The sequence below is a fragment of the Rhinoderma darwinii genome, chromosome 4 (genome assembly GCF_050947455.1).
Source record: "Rhinoderma darwinii isolate aRhiDar2 chromosome 4, aRhiDar2.hap1, whole genome shotgun sequence".
Taxonomy (NCBI): domain Eukaryota; kingdom Metazoa; phylum Chordata; class Amphibia; order Anura; family Rhinodermatidae; genus Rhinoderma; species Rhinoderma darwinii.
Window position 1 is genome coordinate 223071944 of NC_134690.1, and position 16720 is coordinate 223088663.

The following is a 16720-nucleotide window of genomic DNA, read 5'->3' on the forward strand; positions in this document are numbered from 1 at the left end:
TATATTTGTTGGAGCTGTCAGTGGGGGAGGGCACACTTTGCTTTGCTATAGGGCCCTCTGATATCTTTGTACGCCCCTGTACATATGCGTGTGCATTGCCTTATATTTGCATTTAAATTATTTTTAAAAGCCCAGCTGTGAGCAAGTAACAACAGCTAATGCTGATAACTCTTTTCAGTAGGGAAGAAGGAAAATGTAAGTCTGTGAAATATTTCTTATGCATCCAACAACAATACAGCAAAATATTTGTTCTTTTTTTTAACTACCAGTAAAATTTGTATCTACCATATCTATTTGTATGGGAATATTACATAAGCAATTGTAATTTGGACATTTAGCACTAATGCTTTAAAGTCATCAGGAGTGATGACATGAGAAATTGTAATAAATCTATAGTAACTCTAAATCTACCAGGTCCATGATATGTAAGACAACAACAATGACCTACCCTATGAAATTCAAAAAATGAAAAAATAAATGGGAGACCCGATTAAACTAATATTTTTTAGGCGTAAACTTATAAAGTGAACGTATATATTACGTGATTTGATTGGTCATAATACTAGAGGTGATAGATCTATGTTTTTTGTTTTAAATAATACATACAGAAGCATCTTAATTCCATATTTACAGATCTTTAATGTAGAAAGTAAGGCACAGAGAGTAAACATAACTGGTGTTCTAGCCAAGGGTTCCACTTATACTGTACTTGACCTAATTCCATAGTCTCATTTAGTTTATTACATAGCAAAGGATTTACTTAGTTCCCTTCCAGAATTTCTTTCACTATTCTAACCAAACAATAATTACACAAAACAGTCTGGTACTCTATTGATCGGTCTCAAGGTGACCAAAATCTCAAGACTTATTCTTGATTGTCTAAAGAAATGGCTATTAGCTACAGAAACTGTCATATAAGATCTCTTTGAACCACTTGGTTACACTTGGAGTAGTCTGAGATTTCTAATATTGTAATTTGGAATTAAACTCCTGGCTTTGACAAAAAGGGATTCCTTAAATCCTTTTGAGGTGAATAATAGGGCTAGGAAAATAAAGAAAAGAAGAGTTAAAGCCATATCCGAACATGTATTTTATACTAAATGATTCCCTTACATAATTATTATTCATCCTTCTTTCCTGACCAGAAAAAAAGACAATAAGCTATGGTGCTCTATTGAATAGTCCTATGAGGACCAAATCATAAAAGATATCTTTATTGTCTAAAGAAATAGCTCTAAACGCCTCCAACTGACACTTTGGACCACTTAAAGGGGACTGAGATTTCCAATAATTCTGAATTATACCCCTATCTGTGAGTAATAAAGATTCCTGAAACCCTTTTTGAGATACTGTAAATCAGAAGTCAAGCAATGTTCGACAAATCAGCTGTTATAAGACTACAATTTCCAGCATTTTACAATTTCATGGCACATTTTGGCTGGAACAATAAAACCCTTGGCTGCCAGTGCATGATGGGAGTTGTAGCTTTACAATAGCAACTGATAGTTGCTGATCCTTGCTGTAAATAATGGGGTTGGAAAAAATAAAGAGAAGAGTTCTAGGGTCATTTATAATTTCCCTATCTAAACACATATTACTGATGCTTTTCTAATGAGGTTGGATTTTCTATGTAGTGTTTCTAATAATGAGAATACTTTAAACTGTGGTATGAAACTTCATAAATATGTTAACATTTAATGCCAGTATAAAATATCTAGTCTGTCTTATGGTTGCTCTTAAAAAAATCATATTAGATTGTATTTCCTTATTATTGGACCTATGTACTTGATACATCCTGGTTGAAGAGTTTATTAGTAGTTGAGATAAAGTGCAGATTACATGCCAGAGTGATTGTGTACAACAGTTATGGTTGCTGATAAACTGCACAAAACGAGAAGTTGAATGCAGTAAATGTTCAGGTCTCACAAGGATTCCTGTGGACAATTTCCTGGCCTCAGCACAGTCTCATTCCATGGATGAATACACATAAGTCTATTACAGTTTGCTCTCTATAGAGTGCTTATCCTCTAAATGTTGAAACCACAACAAGAATCCCTGCTGTGGTGAATCGTACAGTGTATACATTTGATCAATAAAATCTTGTTTTTAATAATGACATATTTTAATTATGTTATATTAACCATAAAATAACACAGTACTGGATACAATTATTTAATGCTTATTTCTGTTTACTTTGCTATATTTTTTTTATCCAGGCAATGAATAGAAAGAACATATTTAATGGATTTTTTTATTTTAGTCAGTCTCTTGATTTTACGATAGGTTCTCGTTCAGACCTGCCTCTTTGCAGTATCTGGCGCTATATTTTGTTATCGACAGATTATTCTATTGTGTATCTAATAGCAGAGCCACGTTTATGGTTCCTGCATGCTTTGCTCCATACCTGAATGGTAGCACACATTGTCTTATGCTTTAAGTGAGGGGTTACCTTGTAGTTTCTTGCAGAGTAGACACCATTTCCGGTTACAAAAGCAGTGCATATGGCAGTATATATAATCCAAGCAAAGTAGAATGGTAACTATTAGGGAAGTGGAGTTAGGCTTTTATTAGAACCAACTATGACTAATATCACTGTTAGGCCAGTTTAACACAGCAACAGTACTGCTGCATTTTGGGTCTAGAGTATGACCCAAACATTGAATCCCTCTATGGTTCTTAAAGACCAAACATAGATCACCATAGAACCTTCTGGGGGTTCTCAGATGAAATCCTAAAATCTTATGGGTTCCCAGTGTTGAGGGTATAATATAGACCCTAAAATGTGTGTCTATTGTTGTCATGTGAAATTTACCTTATATTAAAAAAGTTTGAAAATATATAAATAAAACTGTGTGGTGCACACTATTTCTTCTCTAAAATGGTGTATATTTATTCTAAAACATAACAACAAAAATAAAAACTCCAGAGTTTTTTTTGCAATTTCTCTGTTATATCATTAAATGAGTTCGATTTTTGCTGTGTATTGAACAAATTATATTTATTTGAAAGTAGAGGAGGAAGCGTGTTGTAAGTTTGCAGACGTACTCATGTACTTTTTAAACGGAAAAGCATCATTCACTGAAAAACGGCTGTCATGAACAGAGATGAAAGTTCCACTTGGGAAATCAAGCAAAGCAAGTTACTTTAAGACATATGTACCTTGTGATAAAATGCTTGAGCGCCTTTACATTGTGGTAGAAATGAAACACTTTACAATTGCTTCACAATATGCTTAGCAGTCCGTAAATCAGCAAGCAATCAAGGTTTTCATTACAAAAGATGTGAGTCATGAATTATCCTTTGCAGATCATAGATTGGTCTTCTTTTTTGAGAAAATGTAATCCTAGAATATACATCTATATATGTATATATATATATATATATCTATATATATATATATATATACATATATATATACATACATATATGTATAAATATATATATATACATGCATACATCTATAGATTATATATATATATATATATATATACACACGTATGTATATATATATATATATATATATATATATATATCTATATATACATATATATATATATATATACACAGATATATACACACATATACAGATATATATGTAGAGTTAGCGTATGATCTCAAGGTTTATAGCTTCAATTGTTAGGTCTAGCATCTAGTAAATATGTATATGAAAGAGAATTATATTATTAAGTTTAAAGTGATCTAATAAATATTATTATGAGCTTGATTGCTAATAAAAGAAAATAAGTATAATAAGTGATATCCTAATGCTGAAAGTATTCAGTTAAAGGAAGTTTTATGATAGGGCTGAGTTCACACTGCGTCAAAGGCATCTGTCAGAGGTATATGTCAGAAGTATTTTCCGATGTATACCTCTGACAGAAGCCTCTGTTGTATTCTACTGTATAGGCATACAGATATATGGAAAAACATGTCGGGGAGCCTTCTAACAATTTTAATCAAATCACTGCCTCAATCTGATAGCTATAGGCTTACTATGTAGCGGACTACAGCGGCTATTTCATAGGCTATTTCAGACACCACTCAGCGTGGCTACTTTGTAGATATTATAGTAGCTGTTAGTCAACTTGTACAGTATGTACTGACCACTTCTAATATCAGATTGCATTGGAATTTTAAAGTTATATGGTTCTTTATAAGGTATATGTAATAAAAGTTATGTTTTATCAATGTACCTATTCACAATTGAGTAATCTGGGAAAAAGGCTTAATTTGCCATTGGCAATTAGTTACTTTGATACATTTGGTGCATCTTCTGACTTTCTTGTCTTTGTTCACACTGTGTAAATCTTACACAGTATTATTATTTGCCCCACTATCTCCCACAATTATATAGAAAGTCCATCAATCTATCAGTATGGATTTTAAAGCATGGTTGGAAACATACACAAACTTCACACAGATGAAGGTTGGATTAAAATTCTGGACCTCAGTTCCCCAAGACAACAGTGCTAACCACTGAACCATCGCTGCCCAAATGCTGTAAAATAAACATAAAAATTTGACTGTCACAATTTAACTGACATGATAATAGAAAATAAACAACACACAAGTTCTATGTCAATTTTATAAAGGTTGCAAAATGGCTCATAACGCTAGAGCTGTGTAGTTGCTTTTTTTTTACCATGTTGCTATTATACCCATCCATTTATATTTATTATAAGAATTTTTATGCCTCGGCACAAAAATCTGATTGAGTACATTTAAAATGTAAAATACATGATTTCAAAGCATTTTTATCTATTTCGCCAGACTGTGGAGAAAATGTTCTTTATGTCATTTTCTCAAATGAGAAATTGACATGATTTCTTTAACCTTTCAAGTACTACTTGACATACATTTTACATTGTTACAATGAGAGTCAGTATTTGACAGGAATGTGCTGGAGCTGGTTGGAGAGGCATATATTCCAAACTTTCATCCAAAATGATATGAAGAAGGTTAAAATAGACAGCTTTTTTTCCAAGACCTCAGCTCATTCTAGAAGTTTCCAAAAAATTCCTAAAATACTGTTTAATCTGAAAACTAGAAACCTATAAAATAAAACCATAGACATTAATGTCAGGAACAACATATTAATTGCTAAGTATCCATAGAACTCGCCATAAAAGGGCTATATGGTTTCTTATAGGTTAGTATTGGGGTTCTAGATTAAAACATCACTGAGGCAGCATCTCAATAACATGTTTAGGCTAAGTGGTTACTTATCAACTTGGCATGTATTTATGATATAGAGAAATTAGGTTCCGATCAAGGATGTAGTAAGTGGACACTCCACACAATGTAGAAATCATTGTGTACTGTTCAACATTTTAATGAAAATGCATTCCCCCCTCTGACGTTCAGGTACAATACATGCATATGAAACTGGTAGACTGATTGCCAAGCAGAGGGTGTGAAATAAACAATACTACAGTATTTTATTAAACAATTCATTTTAAGCTTGTCCGTTTTTAACCCCATGAATGACTAAAGCAATTTTGGCCCTCAATTTTTTAATAATTTATCATTTTAATACTTTCTATTTTTTTTAGTCCATGTAGCTCATCTTATTGTTATGTGGGACAAGTGGCTGGACTTGTTTTAGAATTAGTAGCATTTTGAGGTACACTACATACTTTATTTTTTTATATAAAATATATTATTTTAGACAAATTTAAGCTTTCACATTGATTCAGTTTTTTCTTTATGTAGAGGAACACCATAAATAAATTGTTACTTTTATTATATAGTTTTTCCAAATATAGGCATAACAACTGTTTTGATAAAATTGTGTTAATAAGTGTTAATTCATTTTTTTAATACACTTATTTCTTTTATGTTTCCAATGTATATTTGTATTTTATTCCATAACATACATTGAGATTCTCCTCATATATAAGCAATTGTCAGTACTTTGTAGCATATACCCTTACATTATTAGAATACGATCATACAGCTATCACAGTCTGTCTAGGAGCCTGGGCTGCCTAATAAACTAAGAAACCCAATGGAGACAAAGAAAATGGAGACCAATTTTACAATATATCAGACATCTCATTGTGCTGAACATCATGGCGTACTCCTGCATAAGGGCAAAAATATCCAAACAGGTTTTTCATATCTTTCAGAAAATTCTATGCAAACCAAATTATCCGCGTTATGCTTGTTTACTGGCGGAATTCCAAACATACATCAGTAGAAAAAGAAAACTCTGTATTGGTACTCTATCAGGTGTCTTATAGCAGAGATATTTTCCCTTATAAGAAATTATTCTTTACCTCTGTAAATTATGTGGAATTTGCTAGAAAATTAGTCCGACATACAAAGTTACAGTAAGGGCCCATGAACCACTATGGGTGCCCAATTACAACTCTGTACAACACTGAGCCATAATACAACCATGTCTATTAGGCCTAACAGTCAAGAAAATGTATTATAGTTGACTTTAAAGGGATTCTATCACCAAGTTTAGGCTGCCCTATCAGAGGGCAGCATAAAGTAGTGACACTGACTCCGGATAAAATACTGTGTCTCTTACTTTGAAATAATGAGTGTTTTTCATATAATCCCAGTTTTGTCCTCCAGCCCATATTCATTAGCTGTGGCAAGCCTCGCCCTTTTGACTGCGGTATCTAAGGGGTTAAACGAGTGGGATGGTGCTTGAGTGTGATCCCGCTCATTACAGTGAAGTATTGGCTATAGCATACAGCCTACACTCATGTTATATCAGCTCGTGAGCCCACTCCATACTTCACCTACCCAACTATGACCTAAGTATACATCATACGTCAGAAAGGGGTTAAAGGTTTTCATAGCCTTTAAAAAAGTAACAATTCACATTTTTCCCTCTCTCTTTGTCTCTCTCTCTCTCTTTCTCTCCTTCCCTGTCTCTCTCTCTCTCTAAATATATGAGGTGAAAGTGAAAAGAGCAGTTTCAATCTAAACCAGGCTATTCGTAATGCACATATTTTTATAAAGATATCGATAGAACATTGTGTATCTGCCTTCAAAGTAGACCAGATTAATTTCATGTGAAGGATCCTATCACAATTGATTGTTGCAGAAATATATGTCTTCTTTTAAATTCTCCATGGAGGCAATGTTGCAAAATTGCTTTCTACAGACAAAACAAAGGTTTGCTTCCTATCTTGCAAGGAGTTGAATTTGCCCATCACGAGCACATTAACTGTGTCTATCATTTCTGTTTAGAATTCCATTGTCACTTGAGAAACAATCTTCCACTTCACCAGCATGCCGGCTTACATGCGTTATATTTTTGTATTCATATTCCTCATGTAACAATTTTCCAGTTGCCTTAACAAAATCTATCAAATCTATTGTTATTTTCCTTTTACTTGAGCCAGAATTTTCTACTTTGCTTGTCAGTTTCTTTCTTAGCGATTGCCCAGACTTCATTTATATTCAGAAAAGATTTTGCTTCCCTCAGTTCTATCTACCATACCCATAACTATGTCCTTTATATGACCTTCATTTTATCAATCTCTCAGTGCTAGACAAACTGTCCCGGTCATTATTTAGCATTATCAAGCACAAACTCACACATGTGTGAGTGCACTAACTCGAGACTATGGCTGAATATCAAAATTTTTGTAGCTATTTATTGATGGACCTGCTATGTAAAGTGTTTCTGAAACATGCTCCTTATGTTACGATTTAATATTATTTTAAATTTGGTAGAAAACGAGTCAAAGCGACTGTCCGGTGGGACAGTAACTTAGGTGTGATGTCAGGGCTAAATACCTATATGGATCACAGAAATGGATAGCAATTAAAAACCGAATAGAATAAAGTAAAAATGTATATAATTGCAAGTTTTTTTTATTTTAACTTAAGTGCTCCTTAAAATATCAGAATAACTTTCCAGAATATATAGTGATGCATCGCCCCAATGTTGGAGAGGTTGTAACCATTTGGGATCCATACTTCACATATTTTGGGAATGTCCTTTATTATTAACCTTTTGGCAATCAATTAGCGCACTACTAAATGAGATTACAACTCAAAATATTAACCTCACGCCGGAACTTGGGTTACTACGGCTTGGAATTGAGGTTATTCCCAAACAATTCCAAATTGTAATATGTCATATTTTAATATCTGCCACATCAGCTGTAGCGTTCAGATGGAAAACATGTAACGTCCCGACCATCACAGACATCATTAAAAAAGTCAATACAAACTATCAATATGAATATATTTATGCCTGTAGCATACAAAGACATGACCGGTTCTGTAAAGATTGGATGTGTTGGAATAACTCTGTATATGCCGTACCGCTCACTTTCTAGTGGGAGCTCATACGTTGCCTGTTGTATACATTTTATTTTTTCTTTATGACCTGTATACGTTCTTCACAACATTTATTTTATTTACCTTTTATTACCCATATTATTTTGATTCCCATTTTCTCAAAATGTTAAAACTTATAGGAATTAACGATTTAATTATTATTTGAGACTAACTATTTACTTCTACCTGCGAGTAGAACTGTTATACACATATATTTTCTGATGTCTCAACTGTTTAATAAAGACATATTGAAACAGAAAATATCAGAATAATATTTAACCAGAAAGATGCATATAAGCTATAAATTATTGGCATCACCATTACTTTTAGGCATTAAGAGCGATATGGCTAATACTTTACAAATATTTGTATTTATTTATTTACCACTGCATGTATATATGATTTACTATGAGAGTTTAAGCCATTTGAATGCCATTTCTAAGATTTTTAATCTGTTTCTGTACAAAGCCATAATAGTACAGATGTGTTCAACCTTACTTTTGCTGGAATTTGGTTAAGAACTTACATTTCTCATGAAACCAAAAAGCAATATCGTGAAATGCTAGCAAATCTTTTGCCAGGGTACATCCCACATCTTGTGACAGTATAGCAAAATCATGTTTTTTTTCCAAGCTGGTCATCTCATGCCACACATCTCAGAATATGTTGAGATATGAGGAAAGGTAAAAATAGGACACATCTGTAAGTTGCCAGTAAGAGTACATTCTCAATGACATACTATTATGAAGCTTGCCAACTGATTTCCGCACTGTCGGGAGCAGGAATGAGACTATGCAATCATGGTCTCCGCTCTATTGGTGTTGATCAGAGAAACCCTTAATTGTTTAACCCCTTGTACAATTTAATATTTTATCATAGTTTTATACAAGAGAGAAAAAGAGTCCTCTGTGTTAGAATCTAAGTTTTTACCTTAAAGGGAATGTGTCACCTACATTTTGTTACTAATTAAAACCAGATACTGAAACATAATTTATTTTATAATTGTTTTTAGCTTTTGTTTGAAGATTTTTTAATTCTATTTTGTTATTGTATTCTATTTACATAATTATGAGGGCAGCTATCTTGTATGAGATATTGTTATGAGCTATTAACAGCAATTTAGAGTTTTGCCTTACAGTAGTCACATGAACATAGGAATCTTAAGTCTGGAGATGACTTGTTGACTATTATGGGAGAATTTTGCGTGCATGCGCTGAGGTCACAGTTCTGCCTCCAGCTAAATAATAGAAGTGTTACCTTTTATTAAGGTGATGATAATGAGGTAACTGCTATGAAGTGATCTCTACAAAACAGGAAGTGTCAGGCTACTGTGTGGGGCTCAGCAGCCAGCGTGAGAACTATAATGTTTTAGGATTTTTTAAAATATAGATAATGACTTGCAACTGCGGCATCGGGGTAATTAAACATCGAACATGCAAATTGTATGAGCAAGACAAAGGGTATCTTTACAATGCCCCCCCCCCCTGTATTCCATTTAAGGGGTTAATTTATTTTCATTTCATAGGGAATGTAATATCAATGGAGGTCTCTGCTCTATGACTCAATTTCAAGTACAAAGAGGCCGTTTGATTTGTAAAGTCCCTTCTATTACAGTTCATAAACTCCCATCTATATCATAGGCAGGCCAGAAGATAACTGAAGCTCCCCTTTAAATACATGTCTTTGATACCTATTTTAGCTGATCGTAATACCAAACAAGCACTGTGATTTTATGCCAGGTAGGTGACTAACTGGTTAATTATAAGTTGAGTTATACATACTTTGAAGCTGTTTTAAATCACAGGTTAAGTGGCTGAGATGCTTCATAAACCTCTAGAAATAAATTTTCCCATCAAACTTTTATAAATGTAATGTATATGAACTGCTAGAAAGTTCAGAAAATTAATCTTCTATGTAGATATAGCCTTTAGCCTTTTATGAAATGTGATTAGAAAAAAAAAGTTTAATGCAAGAACGCTAGCACTATTTCTACAATTAATACAGTTTTGGAGAGAGATAGACACAATTCTCTTAAAGGTTCCAAAATGCCTGTCTTGAATTTGTATTGATTTTATCTGTTCCACTTCCTGCCTTTTCATTTCATAAATTAGATTTAGATGATATTAATGCACAGTCAGGTTGAAAACCTTACTTTTTTACATCAAATATTTATTTCCAGGATGAAATAGTCACTTGAAAATATTTTTAATACATTTAACAAGGACAACTTTTCATCCAATTTATGAGAAACTTCATAAATCAAAAAGTACTTTAAATTTTATAGGGAATTTGATCTTTACTAAATATGTTAAACAATGCAGTATTTATATAATTAAAATTTTAACTATGGCTTTTTGGCAACAATAGGGACAGCATGTGTTTCTCTGCATGAAATCACATATTATTTTCTTCTTTTATTTATCTTATAGTGTCAGTTATGAAAATATCTCTTCTTTATAAAGTACTTAATAATATCCCACTAATTCATTAAATATGATATGTGCATGCCTCCTATGGCTATCAAGACTATGTAAACCTTTGCAGGGCATTTTTTTAAATATAATAATCAGGTTAGTCAGCGTGTTTAGCGCAACTTTATAAATAGTTTTTATCGAAAATTTGTTTTGCTTTTATATATACAGCTGCTCTGTATTCTCTATACAGAACAGCTGCATTTTGTGCTAAATCCTGCTCTTGTCAGGTCCGCGGGACAGACGGGTTCAGTGAAAGCGGGTCTTGCGTGTCTATGACTCGCAGGATAAACCTGTTATCCATCACATCTAAGTTCATAGTTTAGATACAGATCAGCAGCACTTGAGAAACAAGTTGGGTGGGTGCATGTCTCCTGGGACACAGTCAAATGGCCCTTCAAAATAGAAAAAGGAAAGTGAGGCAGCACAACCAAATAGATGAAAAAATTATCCTGTTTAATTCCACATACAACGCTTCAGCTCAGTGTGAGTATGCTTGAGAAAGGCTCACACTGAACTCACCTATTTGGTTGTACTGCCTCAATTTCCTTTTTCCTAAGTTCATAACGTAGATGTGATAGATTACAGAAAGTACCTGCGTGTCAGAGTCACGCAAGACCCGCTGACACAGAACCCGTACAATGATAAAGCTGCTCTGTATAGGGAATACAGAGCAGCTGTATCTAAAAAAGTACAACTAATTTTTTTATAAAAAAACATTTATAAAGTTATACCAAACACACTGACTGACCTTTTTATTTAAAAAAAAAATAAAAAAAAATGCATGTATCCTATATGTAAGCACCTTAACAATGATACATGATATTATATATCATCAATACAACATCTATTTATATGCTATTAGGTTACAGGTATGCTCTGAAAACAGTATATACAGCTACATAATTTTTACACATGGAAGCATCTTGCATATACCTCCCACCTCTCCAGGATTTTTCTCATGCTGCACCAGTTCTTGAATGTGCTTCCCAAGACAAACAGATTAATTGCTTTCATCCACATTTTTAATGAGTCACTGGCACTAGTTTAGTAATGCCCAATCTCCTAACTAATCTAATAGTCACTGTCACAATGATAATGCTAGTGAAAATTGTGTCCCAAAATTATATTATTTTAAAAGTTATGAGTTTTTTTCTAAATATGAAAATTAACCATTATTAGACAACTGGGAGGTAACACCAGCGATTCTCCTGAGGTAGAGCTACCTCACAGCCTCTGACATTGTCCTATCAGCATGAAGCTGCTTCACACAGTGTGAGAGACTGTAGGGAAGGGGGATCACTTACAATTGCCATATCTCCGGATCTGGTGGCATATGACAGATGAGATTTTAATCTTTCATCTGACTCCAGGATCGAAAGTTCTAACTGTGAAACAACCCTAGGTATCACCAGAATGGAAGCTGTATACTATATGATCACGCTGTGTTGCTGGGCCGGGAAGGGGGAGAAGCTGTATGAAGCTGATTGGACAGCGTCATACAGAAAACATTACACTGCCCAGAGTGAAAAGAAAGAGTCAGCAAGCATAGACAAATTAGCATATTTAGAAAAATGCTCATAACTTTGCAAATAATAAACGTTTTTTTTTAAAAAATGACACCAGTTATCAGCATCATAGCGCCTATTAGATTAGTTAGGAGAGAGGGCATTAATAAACTAGTGATAGATCCTCTTTAAGCGTGCCCTAAATACATCTTTTTAGGGAGGCCTACCACGTTCTCTTATTTGAGTCTTCCCCTTTCAACACTCTTTCTACTGTATTGCTCAGAACCCGATCCTTTCTTTGAGCAATATCTTTTAAATTCCATACACGCTAATGTAATTCATATCTGTACATATAGAGATACTGACTAGTGACTGGCTAATGCAGATTTATGTGTGGACCATTGTATGAATCAACAACTTTTACCTTTTTTGTCCCCCTTAATTCCTTTTAGAATGTAAACTCTTGCAAGACGGGCCCTCACTCCTTTAGTACGAATTGTTAATCACTTGTCACTATGTAATGTCTGATTTTGTTTGTACATGTTTCCTCTGAGTTGGACAGTGCTGCGGAATATGTTGGTGTTATATGAATAAAGATTATTATTATTACTATTATTATTTAAGGCTAACTAAACTTTTAATAAACTTTTGACATGTCATAGTGACATGTCAAAAGTTTTGATTGGTGGGGGTCCAAGCCCTGAGACCCCAACTGATTGGTAAAACAAAGCATCAGAATTGCACGGGTAAGCGCTGTGCTGCTTAGTTTCTGAACAGCTTTTCTCAGAGCGGTGTACGGGCTCAACAGAAAGTCTATGACTGCAAACACCTATTGCTGGCTTTCCGAAAAACTCAGATTGGAAACTAAGTGGCACAGAACTCACCCGAGAGCTTCTGCCACTTCATTTTAGCGATCAGTGGGGATCTTAGTGCTCGGACCCCACCGATCAAAACTTCTGACATGTCACTATGACATGTCAAATGTTTTTTAAAAGTTTAGTCACCCTTTAATCTTTATTTATCCAATGAAAACAACTCCTTTGTATATTCCCTATTAGGACATATGGTTGTCTCAGAGGGAGGTCCTTCAAAATCCCCTCTTATAGTCAGAGCAGAGAACCACTAACAAAAATGACAATGCCTGTCTATGTATCATACAGTCGACTATTTAATTTGATCCGCTAAAGCTGACTGCCAGGCCGGCATCAATCTAAAAAGGGGTTGTCATAATGAAAAACGATTGTAGTTTTGTACTGTGATATCTTTGTTTTTTCATCTATCTGTATTATGCATTTACTTGTGAGAATAAAAAACATTTTTATAGTAATTGTGGGGTTCATCTTTAATATTCTTCTTGTCTTCTAGGGATGATGCATAGACTATTTTTAAGAAAAATATTGTTATGGAGAAGTATAATGTTTTATTCTGCAATGGAACATAGAATTCAATATTTTAGTCTTACTAAAGCCAACAAAAAAAATAAAATCATGAGAGTTTTAAAGTTTACATAACATATAGCTTTTTGTTAACATGTTATTTGCATCCATGTTTATACATATTTTTCTATTTTCAGGGGGAATTTTTGAATATGTTGAGTCCGGCCCCTTTGGAGCAGAAGAACTAGCCTTCAGATTTGCAGTGAATACAATTAACAGAAACAGGACGTTACTTCCAAACACAACTTTAACATATGATACTCAAAGAATAAACCTCTATGACAGCTTTGAAGCCTCTAGAAAAGGTAATGTTTGCATATCCTACCTTTAAAGTACAAATATAGTTTGGTCCAGAATTATTTGGACAGTGACACAAGTTTTGGCATTTTAGCTGTTTATCAAAACATATTGAATATAGTTATATAATCAATATGTGCTTAACGTGCAGACGTGCTTTAATTTGAGGGTATTCAGATCCTAATTTGAGGAAGGGTTTAGGAATTAAAGCTCTTTAATATATAGTTGCCTCTTTCAAGGGACCAAAGGTAATTGGACATTTATCTTAAAAGCTATTTAATGGGCTACATGGGCTATTCCCTCGTTAATCCATCATCAATTAAGCAGGTAAAAGGTCTGTAGTTGTTTCCAGGTGTGGCATTTGCATTTGGAAGCTATTGCTGTGAACACACATCATGAGGTCAAAGGAGCTCTCAATGCAAGTGAAACAGACCATCATTAGGCTGAAAAAAATGAAGAAATCCATCAGAGAGATAGCACCAATGCTAGGAGAGGCCAAATGAACAGTTTGCGAAATTCTTGAAAAAAAAAGAGCCCGCTGGTGATCTCATGAACTCCAAAAGGCCTGGATGTCCACAGAAGACAGTGCTGGATGATAGCAGAATCTCTTCCATGGTGAAGAAAAACATTTATCCAAGTGAAGAACACTCTCCTTGAAGTAAGTGTATCAGTATCTAAGTCTACCATAAATAGAAGACTTCATGAGAGCAAATACAGAGGGTTTACCACAAGGTGCAAACCATTAATCAGCCTCAAAAATAGAAAGGCCAGATTAGACTTTGCCAAAACACATCTAAAGAAGCCAGCCCAGTTCTGGAACAGCATTCTTTGGACAGATGAAACTAAGAACAACTTGTACCAGAATGATGGGAGGAAGAAAGTATGGAGAAGGCTTGGAACGGCTCATGATCCAAAGTACACCACAATCTCTGTAAAACATGGTGGAAGCCGTGTGATGGCATGGGCATGCATGGCTGCCAAAGGCACTGGGTCACTAATGTTTATTGATGAGGTGACTGAAGACAGGAGCAGTCGGATGAATTCTGAAGTGTTCAGGGATATACTTTCTGCTCAGATTCAACCGAATGCAGCAAGGTTGATTGGACGTCGCTTCACAGTACAAATGGACAATTACGCAAAACATACTGCAAAAGCAACATAGGAGTTTTTTAAGGGAAAGAAGTGGAATATTTTGCAATGGCCAAGTCAATCACAAGATCTCAATCCAATCGAGCATGCATTTCACTTGCTTAAGACAAAACTTAAGGTCAGAAAGACAGTAAAGGCCTTGCAAAGCCTGACAAAGCATCACAAAGGGGGAAACCCAGCGTTTGGTGATGTCCATTGGTTCCGGATTTCAGGCAGTCATTGCCTGCAAAGGATTTTCTACAAAGTATTAAAAGAATTGACAATGTTAATTTGTCCAAATACTTTTGAGCCCCTGAAATGAGGCTGTGTAAAAAAAATGGTTGCAATTCCTAAATGTTTCACAGGATATTTTTGTTCAACCCCTTGAATTAAGCCTGAAAGTCTACACTTCAATTGCATCTTAGTTGATTCATTTCAAATCCAATGTGGTGGCATGCAGAGCCCAAATCACGAAGATTGTGTCACTGTCCAAATAATTCTGGACCTAACTGTAGCTGGAAAATATTAATGGTAATAGTTTTGAGAGTTTACACCGGATATGGTTAGAACTCTAAGTGTATGTGCACACAACCGCTTTTCAGGCGTAATGGAGGCGTTTTACGCCTCGAATTACGCCTGAAAAGACGACTCCAATGCGTCTGCAAACATCTGCCCATCTTGCAATGGGTCTTACGATGTTCTGTTCAGACGAGGTATAATTTTACGCTTTGCTGTCAAAAGACGGCACGTAAAATTCCGCCCACGTCAAAGAAGTGCAGGACACTTCTTGGGACGTTTTTGGAGCCGTTTTTCATAAACTCCAATGAAGAGCTAATCCTATTGCTACCGTGAAAGACGGAGTGAAAAACACGAGTACATGCGAAAACGTCTGAAATTCAGGAGCTGTTTTCGCCTGAAAACAGCTCCGTAATTTCAGACGTATTTTGTGTTTGCGTGTGAACATACCCTTAGAATGTCATCAATATTTACTCACCAAACTTTGCACTACATTCAGATTACAAAATGAGTAAACAACATCCCAATATTTTATTCTGACAGCTGTCTATTATTTTTATTAATATTATTAATATTATTATTATTATTATTATTATTATTATTATTATTATTATTATCATTCATTTATATACAATGGAATGCTATGACTTTTTCACACTACCATAAAAAAAAACTTATCTTTAAAGCAAAACTATGGCAAAGGGAACACAAATGTCCTGTCTACCCTCCCAGTTTCCCCAGTTTATACATTTAAAAAAAATTATAAATACCAAAAGAACTATAATTTAGAGCAGGATCACAGTTCCCATTTCTCTTAGTATTACAGTTGGGAACACAAGTGCTTATTGGACATATTAATATGTACCACCAACTCTTCTAAATGGATATTTGGTGACAAGGCTGGATCTGCACAGCACACTTCTGTTGATGAGTATAGGTAGCTATAGTATTATTTCTTAGTGAGTCTGGATGACTCCCTAATTAAATCTAATTAGATCTTTCACCCTAATATACTGTTTTATTTGAGGGCAGCACATTATAATGACAGGTCTGC

At 34.5% G+C, this 16720-nt stretch overlaps 1 protein-coding gene across 3 annotated transcripts in view; it reads left to right on the forward strand.

Moving 5' to 3' along the window:
* GRIK2 (glutamate ionotropic receptor kainate type subunit 2) overlaps positions 1-16720 on the forward strand; it is a 609687-nt gene that overhangs the window by 228276 nt on the left and 364691 nt on the right. For all 3 annotated transcript variants that reach the window (XR_012883183.1, XM_075862209.1, XM_075862210.1), the window contains one exon: positions 13863-14030. Coding sequence is in view for 2 of the 3 variants with exons in the window: in XM_075862209.1 (XP_075718324.1) it covers positions 13863-14030 (168 nt within the window). In the remaining variant the exon portion in view is untranslated. The remainder of the gene's footprint in view (positions 1-13862; positions 14031-16720) is intronic.